The sequence below is a fragment of the Centroberyx gerrardi genome, chromosome 13 (assembly GCF_048128805.1).
Source record: "Centroberyx gerrardi isolate f3 chromosome 13, fCenGer3.hap1.cur.20231027, whole genome shotgun sequence".
NCBI classification, from domain to species: Eukaryota; Metazoa; Chordata; class Actinopteri; order Beryciformes; family Berycidae; genus Centroberyx; species Centroberyx gerrardi.
The window spans coordinates 25,669,691-25,692,001 of NC_136009.1; the positions used below are offsets into that span (position 1 = coordinate 25,669,691).

General features: G+C 44.4%; 2 protein-coding genes across 2 annotated transcripts in view; one reads left to right on the forward strand and one right to left on the reverse strand.

Moving 5' to 3' along the window:
• Positions 1-22,311, forward strand: part of crema (cAMP responsive element modulator a) — a 492,677-nt gene that overhangs the window by 52,957 nt on the left and 417,409 nt on the right. The window lies entirely within an intron of this gene.
• The window catches only part of LOC139909063 (neuropilin-1a-like), a 76,732-nt gene that overhangs the window by 43,373 nt on the left and 11,048 nt on the right, over positions 1-22,311 (reverse strand). The window contains exons 3-4 of the mRNA XM_078287638.1: positions 12,923-13,104; positions 4,538-4,765 (exon numbers count right to left, since the gene is read on the reverse strand). Coding sequence (XP_078143764.1) covers positions 4,538-4,765; positions 12,923-13,104 — 410 coding nt within the window. The remainder of the gene's footprint in view (positions 1-4,537; positions 4,766-12,922; positions 13,105-22,311) is intronic.

The following is a 22,311-nucleotide window of genomic DNA, read 5'->3' on the forward strand; positions in this document are numbered from 1 at the left end:
ACAGTCCTCCCTGCCCACAGTTTGTTGGCCATTTCATCCTGTTCTTATCTGTAAAAAACAATGCCAGGCTTGCGGTGCCTCCTGTTTGGTGAATATCTGCCGTTTCCCAGCGACTCCCGGAGGGAACCATGCAGAAATCTGCGTTGTGAAAGTGGATTACTTTTAAATGAGCGAAAGAAATGTTAAATCCAGAAAAAAAAGTTATACATCTTACAAAGTTGTACTTATTTGATAATCTCCTTTGGTTTTTTGAAGGAAAGGAAGCCAAAAAATAACACTATACGTAATCAGATTGCAGTGCTGAGCTCGACTAATCTAGTGGATTACGTATATCAATTACAGTCTTAAGCAGGTAATCAGCAATGTGACGGATTACATATTGAAAGCAATTACCCCAGCTTTATTTAAGGTGGTAGGAAATTGTTCTACTGTTAGGCCATCTGTTAGTAAGAGTAAGAAACATATGTGCAAAATGGCTACGTTTACATTTTACATTTCAGGCATTTAGCAAATGCTCTTATTTATAGAGAAACCGAACAACTGCAATGTTAGAATAAGCTTAAATTCAAACACCCCTGACGTTATGAACACTCAGCATTAAGGAGTGTAAGGGTTAAAGCCACAGCGCCAAGACAATCGATGTTCTTCGAAGCAGTAAGACTCTCTGAAATGAGGACATTTGTTCTTGTGTATAGGATCGACTCCTGCCAGCGCTGCTTTCCTACTTAACTGCCTGAGTAAAAAAACAAAACAACAAAAAAAAATCCCACTCTCCTTTTTCAGAACACATTCTCACAATCCGCGGAGTGAGACAACAAATGTGCAAGATGGGTATGTTTGGTGCACAAAGGCGCGTGTTAACATTGTTAACGTTGTTTGATTGGATGAGAAACTACATCTGAGTCTCGCCCTGCGACGGAGCTGGTTTTGTTATCTGCCCTGACACACATGTTCCCCCAGCAAACACAGCAATGCAGGGCTTTGGCATACACTCAAGCATCACACACCGACACACACAACACACACACACACACACATGCATACACACATTAAATGCACACAAAAACCCCTCAAATATCCATCCGTCCACACACACACAGCTCGTTTGACAGTAAAAGCCCTGGCATGTTGTGTATGCTGGCACGGCTTTAAAGTGTGTGTCATTGTTTGGTCTGGTGTTTCTATACACCTGCGCCAGTCTTTGTATTCCTCATATTCCCATGCCAGTCTCCTCCCTGGCAAAACCCAAGGAAAAGCAGCGGCGGGCACAGCGGCGGGGATTGTGGGTAACCTGGCGCTCTGCACGCGCCTGTCCAAGCGATGTACTGGAGTTCCCGCCGTTATCTGTAAGCTGTACGCCCAATTAGACAACAATGGAAGCTGGGAAATGCAGTCCAAAGAAGGGGAGGGACGTAAGCGACGGGTAGAGCAGGGTGTGATTTTCCAAACGCGCTGCATGAAGGAACGATGATGCAAGCTGTGAAAGCGTCTCTCATTTCTATCTCGTCTAGTGAGTTTCCAGCAGGATGAGGCGTTGGATTGAACACAGCTGAGTCGTAACTTACGCATCCTCTTATGCTGCGTTCAAGTCAAATGGGAAGAAGGGAAAGAACGGGGTGACATCTTGTTGCTACAACTTGGAGGCGTTCATGTGTTTAACCCATTGGAACGCCCACATCCAAAATATACTTGTTATGAATTTAAAATCAACCGTAAACAAACTGTAGCAGAAATGACTCCATTTTCATAAGTGGAATTGATTGTATTAGTGTGAATGTAACTGATCATTTGGGGTTTTATTGTCCTGGACTGCCATCACTGCCATGTTTGCCGTCTGTGTTGACACACTTCCACAATTTGTAACGGCAAGTGGGAGATTTTGGAGCCTAGAAAAAAACAGCCCACATGTCCTACTTGAAACTACCACTCAAACGGGGTTTTCCCAGTCGGCAGGTTGTATTTACGATAAATCCACACATGACTTGAATGCGGCATTAGTGTGGTCTTCCCACTGATAAAGACACTGATTATCACCAAGCTACTGTATGCTTCTGTATGTTACTGATGTTTCTGTGTGTTACGGTTCCTTCTATGTGAGCAGTGTCCTGATGGAGGCTTTTTTTTCTATGCACCTTGTCACTTGTGGTATAAATTAATTTCCCACTGTGCCATCAATCAACAAGTACTACTACCTGCCATGCCCTATGTAAAGTATTTTTAACACTTAAAAAGGGGAGGGGGGGGGGGGGGGGGGGGGGGGGTCCCATAGAGTGGCATTTCCCCATGGCATATTTTAGTCAGGGTTTAAATTCTCACTTGGACATCAAATTCAAGGAACGTTCAGTGACTTCCAAGGCCTTTTTTTGACTCAAAATTCACATGTTTTAGGGTAAGATATGAAATTGGTCAAAATTGGACATCACAGAGGCCTATTTTTTTTTTTTACTCATGTCAAGAAATCCTGGTGAAATTCTGATGACACAAATCTCCATCACAGAGTTTTCCTCAGGATGTGAAGTGCTGATGCTAGGACAGAGAGGACCGGAGAGCTGAGGTATATTAATGAATTTGGATGCTATAGCATGAATTAAAAAATCAAGTACAAAATTTTCAAGGATTTTCAAAGCCCATGGGAATCATGTTCAGTGAAATACACAGAAGTAACTGAAAAAAATGTGCCGTCAATGCCAGTTCGCCATAGTTCCTAACCGGGAAAATCCCTACTTCTTACCAGCCATTTAGATTTGGCTCCAGTGTCTATGTAGAAATCAACCAATCAGGGCTAGAGCAGGGTGGACCTCTAGTACAGCCAACCAATCAGAGCAGTGCCTTGTGTGCCAAGCAGGCCTGTAAATTCATGCGGAGGAGAGGCGCCGTACTATAAATACTCCTACAAAATATTCCTAAACAATTTCTACTGAGAACTTTCCAGAAGTGTTGCACAGACACCAGGCACCGACATGAAACTGCTGAGGAAGTGAAAAATGCTCCGGCTGCAGCTATGTGTGCAGATATTTTAACATAAATACATATTTGTCCAAAATAAATCAAATCAAATATCTGCAGCTTCCCCTCTTTCCCTCCCGTCGCTCCCATACTCCCCCCCCCCAGCTTCATCCCACATCTGCCGCTTGTCTTTGTCTCACTGTTTTTCTCCTCCGCTTTTCTCCTTCACCTCCATCACTCCACCCCCCCCCCCTCCCCACCTGCAGGGAAGCCATCCATCCCGGGCGCATCCTCCATCGCTCTCTCCCCTTCACCTTCGCTCGTCTCTATCTATATCGCTGTCTCTTCTGTCTCGACATCTGCGGGGGAAGCTGTCCCGAGCTCTTCTCATCCTTCACAGCTCCGCATATTTATCTTCCTCTTTTCCCCCCCAGCTTTCCTCCTCATCCTCTCCTCCATCTATCTATCTCCGCCTCCCATCCCCCCTTTTTCCTATACTTATCCACCTGTGGGGAAGCTGTCCTGTTCTCTCCCCTTCACTTCCTTGCATCTTCATATTTTTCTCTCTGTCACCCAATCCTCCTTCCTCCTTTCCTCCACAGTTTTTTTATTTTTGCCTGGTTTTGTATTGGCAATCGGCACAATTGGGAATTTGTTTCTTTGCAAATCGCTATGAGAAACATATACATAGACACCAGTGTCAGAAATTAAAAGTGACTTGGGGCATGATAATAATGAGTTCTCTTTTTCGCATTTCACCTTGTTAACATTTATTCATTGATTTGTCAGATATTCTCACGTGAATGCGACTACTGCATTTTATATCAGCGTCCTAGTGATGATTTCAGGTAGGACAGGTGGGGATTTTTTGGGCTCTGATATCTCCCACTTTGGCGCCATGAACTGTGGGAAGTTTGTCAACACAGTCAGTCCAAGGTAATACAAATCAAAATGATCAGTTACATTCACACTAATACAAAATATACGAAATACGAAAAGAGAGCAATATCTGCTGCAGTTGATTGATGGTTGATTTTAAAGTAACTACTACAACAATTGACCATCTGATCGCCATCTTGGATGTGTGCGTTTCATCAAGTTTAAGACATGAACGCTTCCAAGCTGTAGCAACTAGATGTCATCCTGTTCTTCTGCTTCTTCCAATAGATCTTCTTCACAAACATGGCTGACGTACTTCCGCAGGGTATAGATCGGTTCTCACCTTTGTCAGCAATGTTAAAAAGCCAACTTTCTGTCTCTTCCGACTCTGTCTGTGATCACTTACTTTGTGTTTCAATATAGCGTATAACACAATATAGTTGTTGTCACTGAGATATCTTTCTGTTTCTGTAGTCAGACAACTGCACAAGTATAAAAAAGAGATTTGATCGAGGGTCACAAAATACTAACCCAGACCAGAAATTACCGTTAACCTTGGTTAGCAAGTTAGCATTTTCTGTTTTTAGCATAGTCCCACTCAGAGCCAGGACTCATGTTTTACCCTCCCACCCCTCAACCAACATTTCCTCCACTCCTCCATCTCTCTCTCACCCCCCTTTCCATCTGAACCATAACCAACTCCCCCCCTCACCTGCGGGGAATCCGTCCCAGATCTCCAGCCAGTCGTATCGGCAGAGCGCCCCCGGCGGCGGCGTGGTGTCCGGCTCCATGTCGAAGCTGTCGAACTCCACCACGATCTCAGACATCTTGGGGGCGAAGATCATGAAGGTGCAGTCCAGGTTGTTGGGGTACTTCTCGGGGAAGCCCGGCGTCTTGATGACGCCCCGGGGAGCCGTGAAGTTCCTGGAACATTCTGGACCTGAGTGGAGAAGAAGATGCTGGTGAGTTTTTAAAGCTCACTGACTCATTCTCACTCTGACTCAGGTGTGTTTTGGGAACTCTTATGAATCAGTGGGCAGGAAGCGGTCACATTGTGTGCAACACAAAGAAAGTCAAATAAGTCCTACCAGCAAACATTTTGACGAATAGATGACGAACACTGAAATCCTGTGTAAATATAGCGCAACAATGAAAGTTGAGACTGGTTGAGACTAGCTGCTACCTGCATCGTTTTGTGAAACCAGGACCTAAATATCTTTCTGATATCAATTCAAAACACTTTCCAAAGCTGTTTTAATATGAATTCTTACCAATTTTTGTGTATGTGTGGGTTGATGCTTACTGGATCCCTGTATTTTACTGATTTTCTATAATTAACTTAATGTAATGACTTTTTATATCCCAAAATGAATAATACCTTTTTTTATATAGATAAACACACGGAGACATCACTTCTACAACAAGTCATTTAGTCTAGTATGGAGTCTTGATTTCGATAAAACAAGACAAAAACATGAGTTCTGTCATTAAAATAATCGCTGATTTTGCATGAAACTGTTTATTTTAAATAATTGAATCTAGTTTTGAGTCTTAACTCTGGTTTTCCTCAAATCAAGAGGAAAAAAATAGATGAGAAAATGTCATTTATTTCCATTGCAGTTTTACCAGTTTTGATCATTTTCTTGAAACAAATGACAGTATATTGAAATAAGGCAGATCACTCCACTGGGAACAAGATAATGTCTTTTAATTAAAACATTCTTGAAACGACGTCGATTTGCATTGGAACCAAGTGAAATGATCCCACAACACTGGCAGATATTTTCATCGTATTTAAAGAAAAATACGATTTTAAGACCCAGTACTCGATTAAACGTCTTGCCAAGTTGTTCTACAAACACAGCCATTGTTTTATTGACAAAACCCATGTCATCCCCATCCAATCAGACGAGCCCTTCCCCTGCCCAGCCCTGCTGTGATTGGTCCCCTCCCTGTCGGAGCCGGCAGCCTGTCTGTGTCTGTGTTGTGACTGGAGGTAGATTGGTATTTATTGACTGTTGCAGACACTCAGACACTTGGAGGCTGTTTACGGAGACTGGTAATGGCCAACCCACACACACACACACACACACACACAAACACGCACACAGTCACGGACACCCCCCACCCACATTAGCACATTACTCACACACACACACACACACACACACACAATCTAGCCCACATAACCAGTCAACCACAACCTCATGTTTTCGAAGTACAGCTGTACAGTCAAAGCTTAATTTTCTGTTGTTTTCTGTTCAGATCCACTGTATCTGTCTGGATCATCGCTTTGTTGACGTCTCCATCTCAGATATCTATCTCTAATTACACAACCCCACCCCCAACACACACACACACACACACACACACACACACACACACACACACACCACCCACCCAAACACTAACGTTTTACATTCTTTTTCCCTCATGTCTCGGTATATTCTACTGCTTTTAGTTTTGCATAATGATGTGGTGTATTTTTTTTTTCACACTTTCATTCATACATTTGTCCTTAACACGTTCCAGTGTTGAAATTGTCCATTGCGTTGTGTTTACAGGGCTCCCTTTTGCTATATTCATATTTATATCGCTGTTGTCGCATGAAAACCTCGGAAGTCATGTTTTTACTTTTATTTAATTCTCTATGGGTTGAGAAAATCCTGCAACCTTTATAAAACCCTTTCAAAACCCATTGGATAAACTCAAAAATGCATGGTGGTCGAGCTAATAACAAGACCGTTTTTCTTATTCTCTGAAAAGTTGACATTTTGGAGATATGACATTTTGTTTCTCCTGACATTGACGATATTCTACGTTCTTGGACTGTATATCCTGTAACTACTGCTGATGCAGAGTCCCAATTTCCACACAGGGATCATGATCTTAAACACCTTAAAATGTAGAATGAACAGACCGAGACATCGCAGCACCAGGCTGGACTTTAGAGAAACTGGAGCTAATTCTGATCCAGAGATTTTAGCGTTCCAATTAGCATGAAATGAAATGAAAGGAGATTAATAGAGCCAAGTTTTAATATAAATGCAAAACAGCAGGATGTAATGCAGCATGTGTAATAAGGAGTCCAACTTAATCATCATTAGAACTTCAACCCCAATTCATCTCACCAGAACTGGATGGAGAGCAGAAATTTGATATTCATTTCCAAATATATTCATTCCGGAAAAAACAATCACTACTCGAGGTTCATCATTCAGTATCTCCAAAACATGGAGGAAAGAGGATGATGTCACGAGGTTTTCACACGACGACGACGACAATATGTTACATAAGTCGCTCTTGTTAAGAGCATCGACCGACAGATGTTACATTAAGACGTTGTTGCCTTTTCCACCCCGGCTTGTCTTCCGCATTCACATTCACGCCGTCGATTATTATCCTCATGAAAAACATCTCCTGTCCGCCTGCGTCGGCTCACATCAGTCCGCCCGGCAGGCAGTTCACACCTCGCTGGTGGTGAAGCGACGTGAGCGAGGTTACGAGACGGAGACTGATCTCTCCGGGAGGAAGACGGCACGAGGTGCTGATGAGGGTCAAGCATCCCTGGGAGGGACGGATGGGGGAGCAGGGGAGGTGGGGTGGGGTGTGTGTGTGTGTGGGGGGGGGGGGGGGGGGGGGATGTTCTCGTGTTGCCAGGCCAGATGTGACCTGCATGTTATCTGAGCACGCCGCTAAACATGAGGAGTACACACACACACACACACACACACTCTCTCTCTCTCTCCGGTGGACCCCTTGCTGTTGACACAGGTGGCGTCATTAAAAGGGCGACATGATGAATGGCGAGGAAGGATGAGCGGCGAGGGATGAGGCAGGCTTCAATCCTGCTCAGCTGGCACGTTTCGTATGCGTGTGTGTGTGTGTGTGTGTGTGTGTCAGGTGTGCAGAGGGGTGCAGTAAATCTGCACATGTGAAAGAGGTTGTTTATGTGTGTATATGTATGTCTATCAGGGTCTAAAATGTAGGAATTAGGAATACAGTTTGCATTTCACCCTGTTCTCATTTTATTCAGTTGTCAAATATTCATGCGTGAATGTGCCAACTGTCCCCCATGGGCCACCGTAGGTGATTCGTGGGAGCCGATGATTGAGTGAGTCTTTCCAGCGTGTGCTCTGGGCCGGAGAAATGGAGCAGTTTTTGATCAGAAAACAAGCGAGTATACGCAGCCTGAAGCAGTAGAAAGTGTTGGCACCATTCAGCCAGCAGTAGAAGAAAACAAAACTACTGCATCGACAAAAACACAAAACAAGCAATATTGGAAAAAAAAAAGCAAACCACGGAGGGGTGGAAGATGGACTGGTTGGGAACGAGAGGGGAAAATGGAAGCATCTTCCTCTGTAAGGCCTGCTGCCAGTTTCCAGCAGTGGTAAACAACTTAAAACAAATCTTAGTGGTACAAATTGAGTGTCTATTTGACCAAAATGCAGCACAAATGCATTATTTCATAGTGCAATAAATTGCCTCTGAAAAGGACCAAATTGCCCCTAAAAATCAGATCTAGAGGCCAAAAAGTCTGTATATGTTTGTGTGGAGGAGTAAAGCGAGTGTGAGAGGTTGTATGCGTCTTTGAGAGTGTGTGTGCATGGATGTATGTGTATGTACAGCATGTATGTGTGTGTGTGTGTGTATGTATAGAGGTTGTGTACATCCACTTGACTGATACAGTTTACATGCTGGTGTGTTCAAGCAGATCTGTGTTATTGTGCTTTGTGAACGGTACTGTTGCTAATGAACGAGTCCTTTCGTCAGAGAGCATGGCACGCTCCTCCTCTCATCCCCCCCGTCCTCCTCCATCCCTCTTTTATCATCAGGACCCTCCTCTAAACCGCGGCTTGAAGTCGTCCTGGAAAATACCGCCCCCCACCCCCCCTCCCCAAACCAAACCGCCGGGACATGTGTTTCTGGTTTGGAGCCCGGCAATGAAACGAGAGAGTCGGGGCAAATATAGTTCCAGGGCGCTGGAGAAGGCTCACTTGGCTATCATCTGTAAACCCTCCGATGTGTATTCTGCGGTCAGAGGAGGGTGGAGTTATGGTTATGGTTATGGTTATGGTTATGGTTATGAGAGGCGGATGTACCCGAGCTTTGCAGGCCGACGCTCGTCATTCCGGAGATTTCACCCCCCAAAACGGCGAGCGCTATCTTTAACGGCAAACGGAGCTTGTCATCTGAACGAGAGTCGGCGTTTATGGGACGGCGTTTTGGGGTTTTCTTATCGTAATGACAGACACGGGAGAGGAGGACGGAGAGGAGGGAGGAGAGGGAGAGAGACGGAGGGAGAGGGAGAGATAAATAGATACATGGAGAGAGATAAACAGAGAAAAACAGAGGAAGAGAGAGAGAGAGAGAGGTATAGAGAGACATAAGAGACATAAACTTCTGAAATGTCGCAAAAACATAAAATGTGAATTCGGTGCTTCCATCAGCTGGGTTCAAGTGAATAAATTGCCTTCCTGAACGTCAGAAAAAACACTTCCACCAGAAAAATGGGAAGAGTCTTTCAAGAGTTGACTGATATTAGGCAAGCTGTTATTGTTCTTAGTGCCAGATAATGTTGGCTAATGTTATTTCATGCTTCCATCTGCAAACAAAACCAAAGAAATGCACTTGGTGATATTCTAATGCACCAACTAATGGCCATACAACTATGATGGGCGTCTTGTATATGAGAGACATTTCAGGATTTCATTTGATGTACATTGAGTTTGAACCATTTGTCGATCCAATCGGGCCTACATCATAATTTATTCAACAAATGTGTTTCCATCACTATTTAACACCAAATTTCTTTCATCAACAACAACAACAAAATCCACTTGGAGCGGGCGTCCAAACTTTGTTGTGATATTGAAGAAGTCTTGTCGAATTTTTTGCCCTTTCCATTCAGCTTTACTAATCCGAAACATTATAATTGACTCGGATTAGAGGGAGAAAAACAGAGAGAGACAGAAACACACAGAGAAAAGAAAAGAGAGAGAGCTCCCACTAAAGCGTAAAGCTTGTTTCTAAACGGGAGCAGCGGTGCCAGCGAGGGAGCTGCAATATGCTGCCGCCGCTATAATGGATTTTAAATGTGGCGAGAAGGAAGGCAACAACATGGCAGGGGGATTACCTGGGTGAACACAGGTGCTGCTTTTAACTTGTTAGAGGGTAGAGGACCCGTATTGAGGCCAACACACACACACACACACACACACACACACACAGAGACACACTGTCCTAGATTCGGAGCCCTTCTGCTACGCCAGAGCATCCATCTCATCTGCAGGTCACCCCTGGAGCCTCCAAGGACAAACAGCCCATTAGCTAAATGAGCCTGGGGTCCCATGCACCTGTCTGCTACACACACACACACACACACAGTTTCACACAAACAGGAAGACACACACGAAGAAAAACAGAGACACAGACACAGACTCACACAGAAAGACAGATAGATATACATATACACAGAAAGGCAGACACACACAGAGAAAGCCACACACACACACACACAAGCATATACACAGAAAGAGAGACAGAGACACACACACACACGCATGGACACACCATACATAAACACAGAAAGACAGATGTACACACACATATGCACGTACACAGAAAGACACACACATACACACAGAGAAAAAGACATGTACACAGAAAGACAGCGAGCCACACACACACACACACACACACACACACACACACACACACACACACACACACCGGTGGAAAATTCCCAGCTCGTTGTGCAGCGTCTTGCAGCAGAACAGAAGCCGGTGGAGAGGAGGCGGCGGCAGGAAGTGCTTAACAACAACAGGAAGCAGTTGCTCTGTTTCTCTGACAAACAGAAGGCAGGACAGCAGCAGCCTGCAGGGACTCAGACCTGACATCACCAACTAGTCCAGACACACAGACCCAAAACCCCCAAGGTTTCATCCAGCACATCTGACAAAGGAGGAGAGTCAAAGTCGGTGGTTTTCACAAATCTAACTGTGATTATTTGACAGAATATTGCAATTGCGATTTGCTGTAAACTGCGATTCACGTTTTTCTTGTCATACATTTTTTAGAGCTTTGTAGAAAATTGTTTAAAGTGATTTTGTTAAAGAAATAGATGAAAGGTATGATGAAAGGTTTTCACCAATATTGGACCAAAAATTACCTGCAGCACTAAAATACCTTGTTTAGAAATCCATTTTGGACGCTCCTCTCTCTTAAGCAATTGATTGCAGCCTCTGCGATTTGGAAATTGCAGAAGTTCAAATTGCGATTTCGATTTGTTTTCAATTAATTGTTCAGCTCTAGTTTGTTGCCATCCTCTTAGATCCCAAATATCCATTGGCCCTTCTAGTGTTAACATATGGCAACTGGTGGATGCTGTTATCCAAAGCGACTTTCACTACCATCATATGAGTGAACTGGGCCCACTCTCAGGAACAAGGTATAGAGTTGGATCTTTTTTTTTTCTGAAAGTGTACGGCAAGGTGTGGCACTTGCCCCACCTTAGCCTAACAGAGTCTAAAATTGATCTTTAGCTCTGATCTGTAGTTTTTATCATTAAATGCAAAGATCAGCAAAGATGCAAAGATCAATAAGAGCAAAGATCAGCAAAAGTCCACAGAAATCTAGTTGGAAGGCATATTTAAGAAAAAAAAAAATCACATCAGGGGAGCGTTCAAGACCGACGTTCCTTCTAATCTGATAGTTTGGTGACCTACTTTTAATAACTTACCACTTTGACCTTATAGTAACTCTTTGTCAGTCATCAGTCATTGCTCTACTTCGCTCCCAGAAATCTAGCGGATAAAAGTGGGTTTAGAAGTTTTGGTAGCAAGTGATATCAGATGCAGGGACTTTGCCAAACCTTAGGGTTTAATGAATTAACGCCCCATGAGTGCAGACATTTTTAGCACGGGTGGCTCTCATGTGAATCGAACCCCTCACCCTGCCCTGTTAGAGTCTTGCTCTACTCATTTAAGTACAAACCACCACTTACCGATCCATTTTTCACACACACACAATGCAGTACTTTCCTACAAAAGTACACAGGGGGATCGGTGGTGGGTTATTCCTGTCGCGTGATGTATCTGTGATTCTGTCAATGGTTATTGCTCTCAGGGGTCCGAATGAAAAAATTGAGGCCTCTGTTCATTTATTATCAGATTTATCTCCGGTCCCCATTGGCGGAAATTCAAGTGGACACAGGAGACTCTTCATTTGGCGTCCGCTCAAGTGGACCCCAGGGACGAGCAAATACAAATGTAGGACATGGGAGCAAGGTTCCTTCCTTGACAGGCGATGTTTATGTAGGTCTATCCAGCTAGCATCCTGCCCCAGCTGGGACTCTCTGTTCCTCCAATGGAATTCTGGGTCTTTGAGTTCATTTGGCTCGCAGCTAAGAGGTCAGTGTACCAGAGGTTAGCTCGGGCTGTTTGGACAACCTTGGACCCGAAGCTCTTGGCCCGGGCGAAACATTTTCAATCGTTATATTCCCTGAAGGGTTATTTAAGTTTGCTGGTTATCGGCTTGCTCATACAGCCGAGAAAAACAGAAGAGCTTTTGTTGAGTGGGAATTTTAAGCAGTTTAAGGCACAGGAGGAAAAGGCGCTGTTACAAATTCAATCCGTTTAATTTGTTATTGTCACACGCTGCCCTTGAACAGCCCCTCCTGCGATATGTAAAGCGGCAAAAGCATTTATTGTGGATTATTTTTCATCAAGTGTACAAAAGTGATGTATGACATTGATCCGGGAGCTAGAGAACAAACCACAGAGTCCTAAGGAAACTTGGCTAAACCGCGATTGAATTTAAATTGGCTGTTTTCCATGAAACGATTTATCACATTCAGCGGAGTGTATCGAAAACAGCAGAGCAATTGGAGCTCCACTTCTAGCAAACTACAATAAAAAAAGCAGGTAGGGGTTCAGTGTCTCGCTTGAGGGCATTTCGATAGGAAACGTGTCCGTATGATGGACGTACATCAGCTCAAACCGGTGAGCTCTCAGCTACAGGACAGCCTCTCTGACCCGCTTTCCCACAACGCCGCTGCTTTTGAAAACACCAACCCATCCGACCCGAGACCGCTCACCTGTCTTGAAGACCTCGTAGCGCACGGAGAAGCCCGCCCCGTGGGTCTCGTAGTCGGAGACGAACTTGATGAGGAGCTGGCTGCCGCTGGAGATGATGGGCGACGGCGCGATCTTCCCGCAGAACTTCCCCAGCATGGGCGACTGCTCGCTCCCGCCGTTGTAAACTTCCACATAGTCGTACCTGTGGGAGGAGAGCGGAGACGGGTCAGGAGGGTTTCGTTTCTGCCGCCGCCACATGCGTGGGCGTTCAGTACACAGGCGATGATGTTTGAATGAATGCGGGTTCATTATGGATTTTCATGCATTTCATTATATTGATGAAAACATCCTCATGGTACACTGGACCGATGCATTATTGGGCAATACACTTCTGTCTACAGCTGCAACCATATTGTCAGCCACACTGCTTGAATGCACACAGCTGCTGAACGTATGTATGAGTAATATGCATGGCTGCTGCTGTTGTGTCTGGGCCAAACTTAGCCTTCCAAAAACTTATTTTAGGTCCTCAAAGAGTGATAATATATTCTTTGGTTTATGTTAAACAAAAGACCTGCCCCTCTACACCGTATGTGAGGTCCTCTTGTATTTGTACCAACAGCACTATGTACTGTGAAACTCCGTAAGTCTCTCTTTAATTTCATTTCTTCGTTCTTTCTTATTCTGATTCTCGGAAAGAGAGACAGAGACGGACTCATATCTATTCTGGGATGTAACCCAACTGACAGCGATGTCGAAAAGAGGCGTCTCCCCAAATACCAGTGAAGTCGGCTTTTTGGCTTTCTTTCCATTGTTGTGTCTCGTTGTCTTCCACGCTAAAGCTGCTCAGCCAAACTGCCATGGGAGCCAAAATTATAAATAGTTGTCTTAGGTGAACGATATAAGATTTATAGATTGTCATGGCAATGCCATTTGAGCACTTAAATATGAGTTGCATGTAGTTTGCATCCCTTGGGATCCATTTGTTCCAGATCAGAATTGGAAAAAAAAGGATTTTGCTGTTCACTCTGAATAGAAAGCATCAGATCTGTGTCATATGTGAGGGGAAAAAACTTTCAGCTGCAGTGTGAATGGAGCCAGAGAGTCTGGGAGGTCGGCTGTCCTGACAGAGGTTACTCATCCTAACAGTGAGAAAGAGACAGAGAGGAAGAGAGAGAGAAGCAGAGAGAGAGAGGGCTGTGATAACAGAAGTATGAACACGTGGTCGTATGAAGCGCTAGGAGCCTGTTTGGATCCCACAGAGCAAACTGAGAGCCTTCATCTGTCTCTGTTATCTGTGTGGACTCCCACCGCCGCTGCATCACCTCATCTTTTACCAGCAGCCGCCCCCCCCCTCCTCCTGTCCACCCCCTGTCTACTCTGGCACATCTCAAGTGTGTGTGTGCATGCTCAAAAATGTGTGTGTTTGTAGGAGTGTGCGCGTATGCATGTGTGTGTACTGTAAAATGTCTAGGTTTGTGTGCGAGTGCTTGTATGCATGCATACTTTATGTGTATGTGTGACTGTGGCACTCTGTGGCACATACACACTAATATGTGTGCATGTGCTATAATGTGTGCATGTGTGTGTGCATGTGTACTCAACAATATGTGAATGAGTGTGCACGAGTGTACTCAGTGTGTATGTATGTGTGTGCTCTAAGTGTGTGCATTTGTGTGGACTCTAAAGTGTGTGTATGCAAGTTTGTGTGTGTGTGTGTGTGTGTGTGTATATGTATGTGTGTATTCTGTGTGTAATCTAAAGTGTATGTTTGTTTGCATGAATGAGTATGTATATGTACTTCAAATGTGCAGTATTTATGTATTTACTCTTAAGAGTGTGTGTGATTATGAGTATACATATGTGGATATGTGTGTTTACTCGTGGAACTGTGTGTATTTTAAAGTGTATGTGTGTGTGTGTGTGTGTGTGTGTCTTGATAAACACCACCCATCCTCCTCTCTCTGTGCTACACTGTAGCTAATTGGATTACAGTGCTGTAGCGCTTCACATTTCACATGTCTGACTGCTGAGAGTGTGAGAAAGCGAGTCGGGGTGGAGCGGAGAGTTCAGGGCTAAATGGCTGGTTAGACACCAAAGGTGACCGGGCCTGAGCCTGGGGACACACACTACAAGACCTTTGAAAACGCACTGCATCACACTCATAACGATGGATTTCACAGATTGTCTCTCAGTTGTAAATACGCTCACATTTAAAGGAAAAATCCACCCTAAAACACTTGTTAACACTGTTAAAAAACAGTTATCTTGCATATTATTGGGCCTTCTTCTTATTTGGTGGTGTATTTTACCTGGGAAACTGGAAGCAGAAAAATAGCAGACAAATTTTCAGCGATCTAAAACATCAACGGTTTTGGTGTCAGTCCCTCAGAATCAAAGAGCGAGGGCTTCTTTCTAGAGCCGCCATTTTGCACCAAGAGACGTTCAACAATCATACAGGGAGAAATCCATCGTAGAAGAAGGAGAGAGACCAATTTCTCCACTGACAGCGGCCTTAATAGACCAGAATGCAATGCAGCCACAAGACATGTTGAGTTTTAAGTAACGGGGCACGACTCTATCGACTATCACTCTCTCCACCTACACATATAACTAACAGCCGAATGCAACAAGTTCGCCCTCCTTCTCTGGGGGGTTGTGGCGAGGCATTCTGGGAAACGTAGGAAATCCCAAACTGAATTAGAAGTAGACGGGGCAAGTTGTAAATTAGATCACAGCGCTCCGTAACAAAATAACTCCTGGAATGTATTGAACTTCACAGATTGATGAGATATAACGGTGTATGAGAATCTGAGGCTGGATTTTTCCTTTAACGATATAACTGTGATTATCCTGCTGACTGAAGCATTTGAAAAACAACAGACTCAGCTCTCACTGCCTGTTGGCGGTCTGTGTTCCCTACACACTACAGGACTTGTTCAAGACTCTGCACATGTCGGGTCGCACATATCAAACTTGCTTGATAGTATCTGGACGGCTAAGATCAGTGTGTAAAGACTGGATCTGTTAAACCCTTCACACTACCAGATAATCTGTCCTGACCAAGACTCAGATTTCCATCTGTGATGGTCAGCATGGGAAAATCCGGTGCAAGTCGGTCACATAATCCTCCAGTGTGTCCCTGACATTTCGGGCTCTGGAGCGCCCTACCTGCAGCTTAGGCTGGAAAAAATATATTTTAAATCACTTCTTCTTCTCACAGACTGCACAAAGTTGGTTTTACCTGTTTTACTGGCCTGTTTTATTCTCCTTAAACCATGCTTTTGATTCACATCTGACATTTTAATCGCTATAGTATCCATAAAGCACTTTGTAAGTCTGCTTTGGTTAAGTGCTATACAAATAAAGCTTAATATTATGAACTTGTTATATAATATAACAAGTCTCTTCCTCTTGCAGCCAGCTGTGGAAACAACTTGACAAGGCGAGCATCTCAGCTAAGGCTGAACTGGGTAAAGTAAAATAACAGTAGCGAGCAGAGTGTTGAGGCCGTGTTAAAGCTGCTCCCAGGTGTGAATGTATGAACTGTATGAATGTGAAGCGGGGCACTGCTGAAAAAGAGAAGCAAAACCCTTCCCCGGATGAATAAAGGTTTAAAAATACGTCTCTTTCTCTTTGAACTGGCTGGAGAAATAACTCAACTGGGTTAACGTCTTAGCTAAGGCTGAAGCAGATAAGAGAGCATCAGCAGTAGACCCACACAGTGAGACACTCGGCCAGACGGTCGGCTTATCTCGACCTGAAGGAATTCAGCTGTTGACAACTGATTTTCCTCACGGCTAACAACGTTAGCGCACGGGGAGAAAAAGCTTAAGAGGTGAGGTTTTGAAAGACAACAGTCTCCTCATGACCGCTACATGGGAGATTTGTTTTTCTCCGCTGAGTCTCTTACGGGCCTCTTGACTCGGAGGGTTTGGGTTTCTCTGGGTAAACTCTTCACCCAACACGTGGGGAACATATGGACTGAAACCAGTTCCATCACGCAGCCCAAATACAAGCCTAAAGGCTGTTACAGTGCTTCTCCCATTTACAAGGGATTGAAGAGTTTATACAATTTTGCTGATTTTCACATTTCTACCTGAACTGAAGGTTTACAAGATTCCTGAACAGGAAGTTTTATGACCCTAAGAAACACTTTGAAAATCTGTGATCAATTTCCAAAAAATGCAGTAGTCCTGTTCACAGCTGTTCATTCTGCAATGTTCACCTTTTGACAATGATTTTGTTTTTCATCCAACACCAGCGATCAGATGTTTCCTTCTAAAATCTTCTCAAAGAGCCAGATCCTAGACATTTATAACACCCAATAGGCAAATTGATCCTATCTACACACTGAGTAACTGATGCTGCACATGTACCACTTCATTAAATGACAGCAGCTACAGTAAACATGTTATACGGAAATAAACAAGTCATGTTAAATGAATGTACATACCGTTATCAGGTGAAAACAAATTCAAAAGTATCAGTATAAACTACATTTAACCAGATATTCCCATTAAGATCGCACACTCTTTAAGAGAGATCTGACTTATTAAGCGTCATGCTAGCAGTCTGAATATCCTGGTATTAACTAACAACTTATTTATTTAACTAATATCGAACCGACGCATATTACTGCGACTGCTACATTGTCTGAATAAATGAATATCTAATTAGATTTATAAGCAACGTAAACACTTAGCAAAACATTCTCAACTTTCCACACTGTCAAACATACAGTAATTCACAGGCAAGTCTGTTTCTGCACATAATCTATCGGTAATGCTGACAGCTCAGGGCATAAACAACGTTTTCGATGTTTGAATCAAGGCGTTTGAGCCGGCGGTGTGCAAAATCTGTTCTCTCTCTCTCTCTCTCTCTCTCTCTCTCTCTCTCTATGTTTCTCTCTCTCGTCCTCGATCTGTTCGCAGAAGGCTTTACGTGCCCTGTGAGAAATGGTCTTAAATGCTCACTTGTAAAGTCTTAGTGCCGGCGGTGATGTTTTGGTGATGGCATTTTTATTCATGGGCATCAACCCCCCCCCCCCCTCCTCCACCCCCCCTCCCCTCCCATGTCTTAGATAGACTTGTAAAAGAAGAGCCATGGGGAGAGAGAGTGGGAGAGGACGAGGGAGATAGGTGGAGAGAAAAAATAGATGGAGAGAGAGAGAGAGAGAGAGAGAGAGAGAGAGAGAGAGAGAGAGAGAGGAAAGGGAGAGTCCAGGAGATACAGACAAAGAAAAAGACAGGAAGAGTGAGAAAGAGAGAAGAGAGAAACAGGGAGTGAGAGGCAGATTAATAAGGACAGAGTGTGTGTGTGTGTGTGTGTGTGTGTGTGTGCGTGTCCGTCTGCATGCAGATGGCTACACTCACTCACTCACTCAGCCTGTCCTGCAGGCAGTCGGTGTTTACCGAGACAGACCATTTAATGAAGTGGGTCTGTCTCTTCACACTCTAGTTAAGGAGAGTTTCCCAGTCTGCAGCCCTGCAGCCTCCTCTCTCTCTCTCTCTCTCTCTCTCTCTCTCTCTCTCTCTCTCTCCCACCTCCTCCCTTCACCCAGTAACCACTCTGGGTATTCATGCCCTCGAAACGCAACTGTCCGTGGAAAAAGCCTTGCTCAAGGGCAAAACAGTCGCCGCTCCATCTGGGGACGCAACAGCCGCCGTTTACATTTATATTTCAGGCAATTAGCCGGCGCTCTTACCCAGAGTGACCTACAACTGCAGCTGCACTCTTAATCACCAACTTTATGAGCAGCCAGTGCAAAGGGTCAAAGCCTCAGTGTCCAGAGAAGAGATGCATCAGATATTCCTGTGCCTGTAGAATATGCTTGTATAATCGAGAAGTAAAGTAAGAATCCACAACATTTTCATATGAATAAATGTCTGTTTTGTAACTCTCTATTGTCTATAACACGACATTGATTCAACCTATAGTCAGTCATGAAAGCTTTTACACTTGCTGTTCTAAACACCCGGTGTCTGTCAGCAACAGCAGTTTGTTCAGAATAAACCGAAGAAGAAGAAGACCTGGGTAGTTAGCATGAGCAGCGAACAGACAAAGAAAAGAGAAACTCAAACTGCATCAACAGAAAATCCAAGCTCCGCCCCCACACTGTTTGATTGACAGGTGATCTCTGGGAAGTGCAGTGCAGAATCACCACAGCGATGAGCCCTGAGCAGCAAAGATGGAGACAAAATAATTAAAAAAAAAGAGGATCTTGCAGATTACCATGTAAAATAAATAAGATCCAGACAGAGAAGCCCTCTAATCCTGTTTCCCGACCAACTGAAATACTTAGCCGTACAGTATAGCTCATTAGCATGCTAGCGGTGTTGTGTTTTATTGCGTTCCCCCCCCCGCGGCTGCCGTCTTAACGCACATCTGGAAGGTATCACAGGAGCGTTTATGGGGGGGCGAAGTTCGAGCCGTTGTTACTTTCGCCTCCCGCAAAGCTCAGCCCGGCCTGGGAGTGACTCAGTGTTTCTGCGGAGCGGCGTCACATTTCTTCCCCTCCGTCCTTCCTTTATTCCATCCCTCTTTCCATCCAAGTCTCTCCATTCAAACTCTCTTTGTAACTTCCTCTCCCTCCGACCTCGTGCTTCTCCATTATAGATGAATATTCTTGAAGTGGCTCCGGTACTATTACGCTGTTAGATGTTATCAATCTGGGATGTTCAGGAGTTATTTTGTGATGAAGTGTTGTAATTTACTTTTTTTGGTGAACCCACTTTCCCTCAACCTGCCTCGTCTACTTCTACTGCAGTTAGTGGTTTCCTACGTTTCCCAGAATGCCTTTCGACAACCCCGAGAATACCAAAAATACACCACCAAACAACATAATGGACCCAGAAATGCGAGGTACATAGCTGCTTTAGGGGATTTTTTTCCTTCAGACGTTGCATTCTTTACTATTGGTTGCTCCTTTCTCCTTTTCTTTCCCTCGTCTCTTCCCTTCCTTCCTTTTTCTCTCCACCTCCGTCCCTCTCTCTGCTTTTTTTTACTAGAAGTCATTAGTGATGCTGCCAGAGTTAATCCATTCTGCTGGGGTGAAATGAATGGAACCTGACACAGACACACACACACACACACACACACACACACACACACACACACACACACACACAGAATGCTGAAGCTAGACTGAGAACGTTAAGATCCCACTTGATGTGAGCGGTTTCTGTGCTTTAGCCATGATAAACCCAGTCTGACCAGTCACTAAAACTAGCTGGGAGGGTACAGATGGTGTGTGTGTGTGTGTGTGTGTGTGTGTGTGTGTGTATGTGTGTGTGAGCAGAACCACTCACTACTACACCACCTGCCGTCACACACACCAGTCCATCCCTCCCTGTTTCTCACCTCCCCCGTGTTCACCACAAAATCTACATGGTCACCTTCTCTCTCAGTGTCTCTCTCTCTCTCTCTCTCTCTCTCTCACACACACACACACACACACACACACACAGTCACACACACACACACATGCTTGCAGAAACACTCACTACAGCCCATGCCATCTCCCCACAAACACATACACTTAGTCAGTCTCTCTCTCTGTTACACACACACGCTCGCACATATTTGCATAGATACTCACTGGTACTCATACCACACACACACACACACACACACACACACACACACACTCTCACTCAAACGCTTACAGAAATATTCACTATAACTATGATAGTACATACACATTTCCTCTCACAACCACACTCAGAAATATTTGCGGAGGTACTCACTTGTAGTCAGACCCTCTCTACCCAACCATCACACACACACACACACACACACACACACACACACACACACACACTTATTCAGTTCAATCCAATTACTTTATGGTTATGATTGGACGGTTAATCAGCCAAAGCAGCTCACAAAAAGTACATTTTCAAAACCCACCAAGAGTTTATACATTCAAACTCGAGATGATAAATTTGTTAGAGTTGAAAATGTACTATTCAATAGAAAATCAATATTTATAATATCTATTAGTATAAGTATTTGGTTTGAAAACATGATCATTATCACCAATATCTATAATAATGAACACGAGTTCCAAAATAGAGAACATGTAGTTATGCAAATCATTCAAATGCAAATTAGAGCATGTCGTGTCTCTCGCTCCCTCTCTCTCTCTCTTTAACGCACACACACACATACACACACACACACATATCCCCAAAAAATAAATTGGGCCAAGCAGCCAAAGGACGAACATCCTCATCCTTCACCCCGGCCACGCAAACACAAAGCCATGGCAACGCAGCCCTGCTGGGAAATTAAAGAGGAGGCGCGGAGGAGGTTTGAATTTGTTCTCATTTAGGAAGCCTTAATCCGACAGAAGAGGGAAGGAGAACAATTTTTTTTCTGCGGCGGGGAGGGAGCCGGGCCCGGGCGTTTGGCCTGCTTAGACACCCCGCCGGATGAAATGGGATTTGGTGCAAAACTCATTGGGTATTATCATGAAAAAGTCGAAAAGAGCGAAGCCAAAGTCGACATAACCTGCGAGTTTGTGGTGTAGGAAAGTTCGTCTGCGGGTCAAAGCGCTGCAACGAGAAGACATCCCTCCATGCTCTGGATTCTGCATGAATAAAAGAAAGCCGCCTTGGCCGAGTGTCAAGTCGGCTTTCTCTCTTCCTTTCTCACAGAAAATAAGTAAAACCCGAACCGGCCGCATAAAATTTGTCGCTACATCCCGAGCCTCTGTCTGGGTAACCTTAAGCTCTTAAACAAACACCGACGGGCGTTCCCGAGCCCGCATGCCAACAAAGGCCAAAACGTACCTGAGAGAGTCGGGAGGAAAAAGCCGCTTTGTCAAAACGACACTCAATCCACACCTCTCTGAAGTGAGTTAGGGGCAAAGCAATAAACACCGTGTCACTTACACCGCACTTTGACACGCGTTCATCTGAATCCACTATCCGCCGGGGGGGGGGGGACATGCCTCACTGAGGGACTGACTATCTATCTATCTCTCTCTTATTCCCCAAAACATGTGATGTTAATTAGCGAGCCCTAAACACACACACACACACACACACACCCCACTCAAACTCCAACAGCTTTTGCTACAGGTGGTGTAATGAGTGTGCAGTCCAGGGAAGCAGATAGATAAAGAAAGAGCAAACAAGGAAGAGTTGTTTGAAAGGAAAATATTACAGAGGAAAAAAAACGTGCCTGCCGGTGCTGTGATGTCGGACGGTTAGCGAGGGTTTGAGACATTCCTGACGTCTGGCGGTCTCAGACTGTGTGAGTGTTCTCCATTCACACACTACTAAACTGTATTTATGGAGACGCTTATCGAAAGCGGTTAAAAAAAAAAAATGCTTTACAGGATGAATAAAAAACAAAACGGTGATAAAAAAACAAGCCAGAACTGCCAGTATAGGAGGGGATG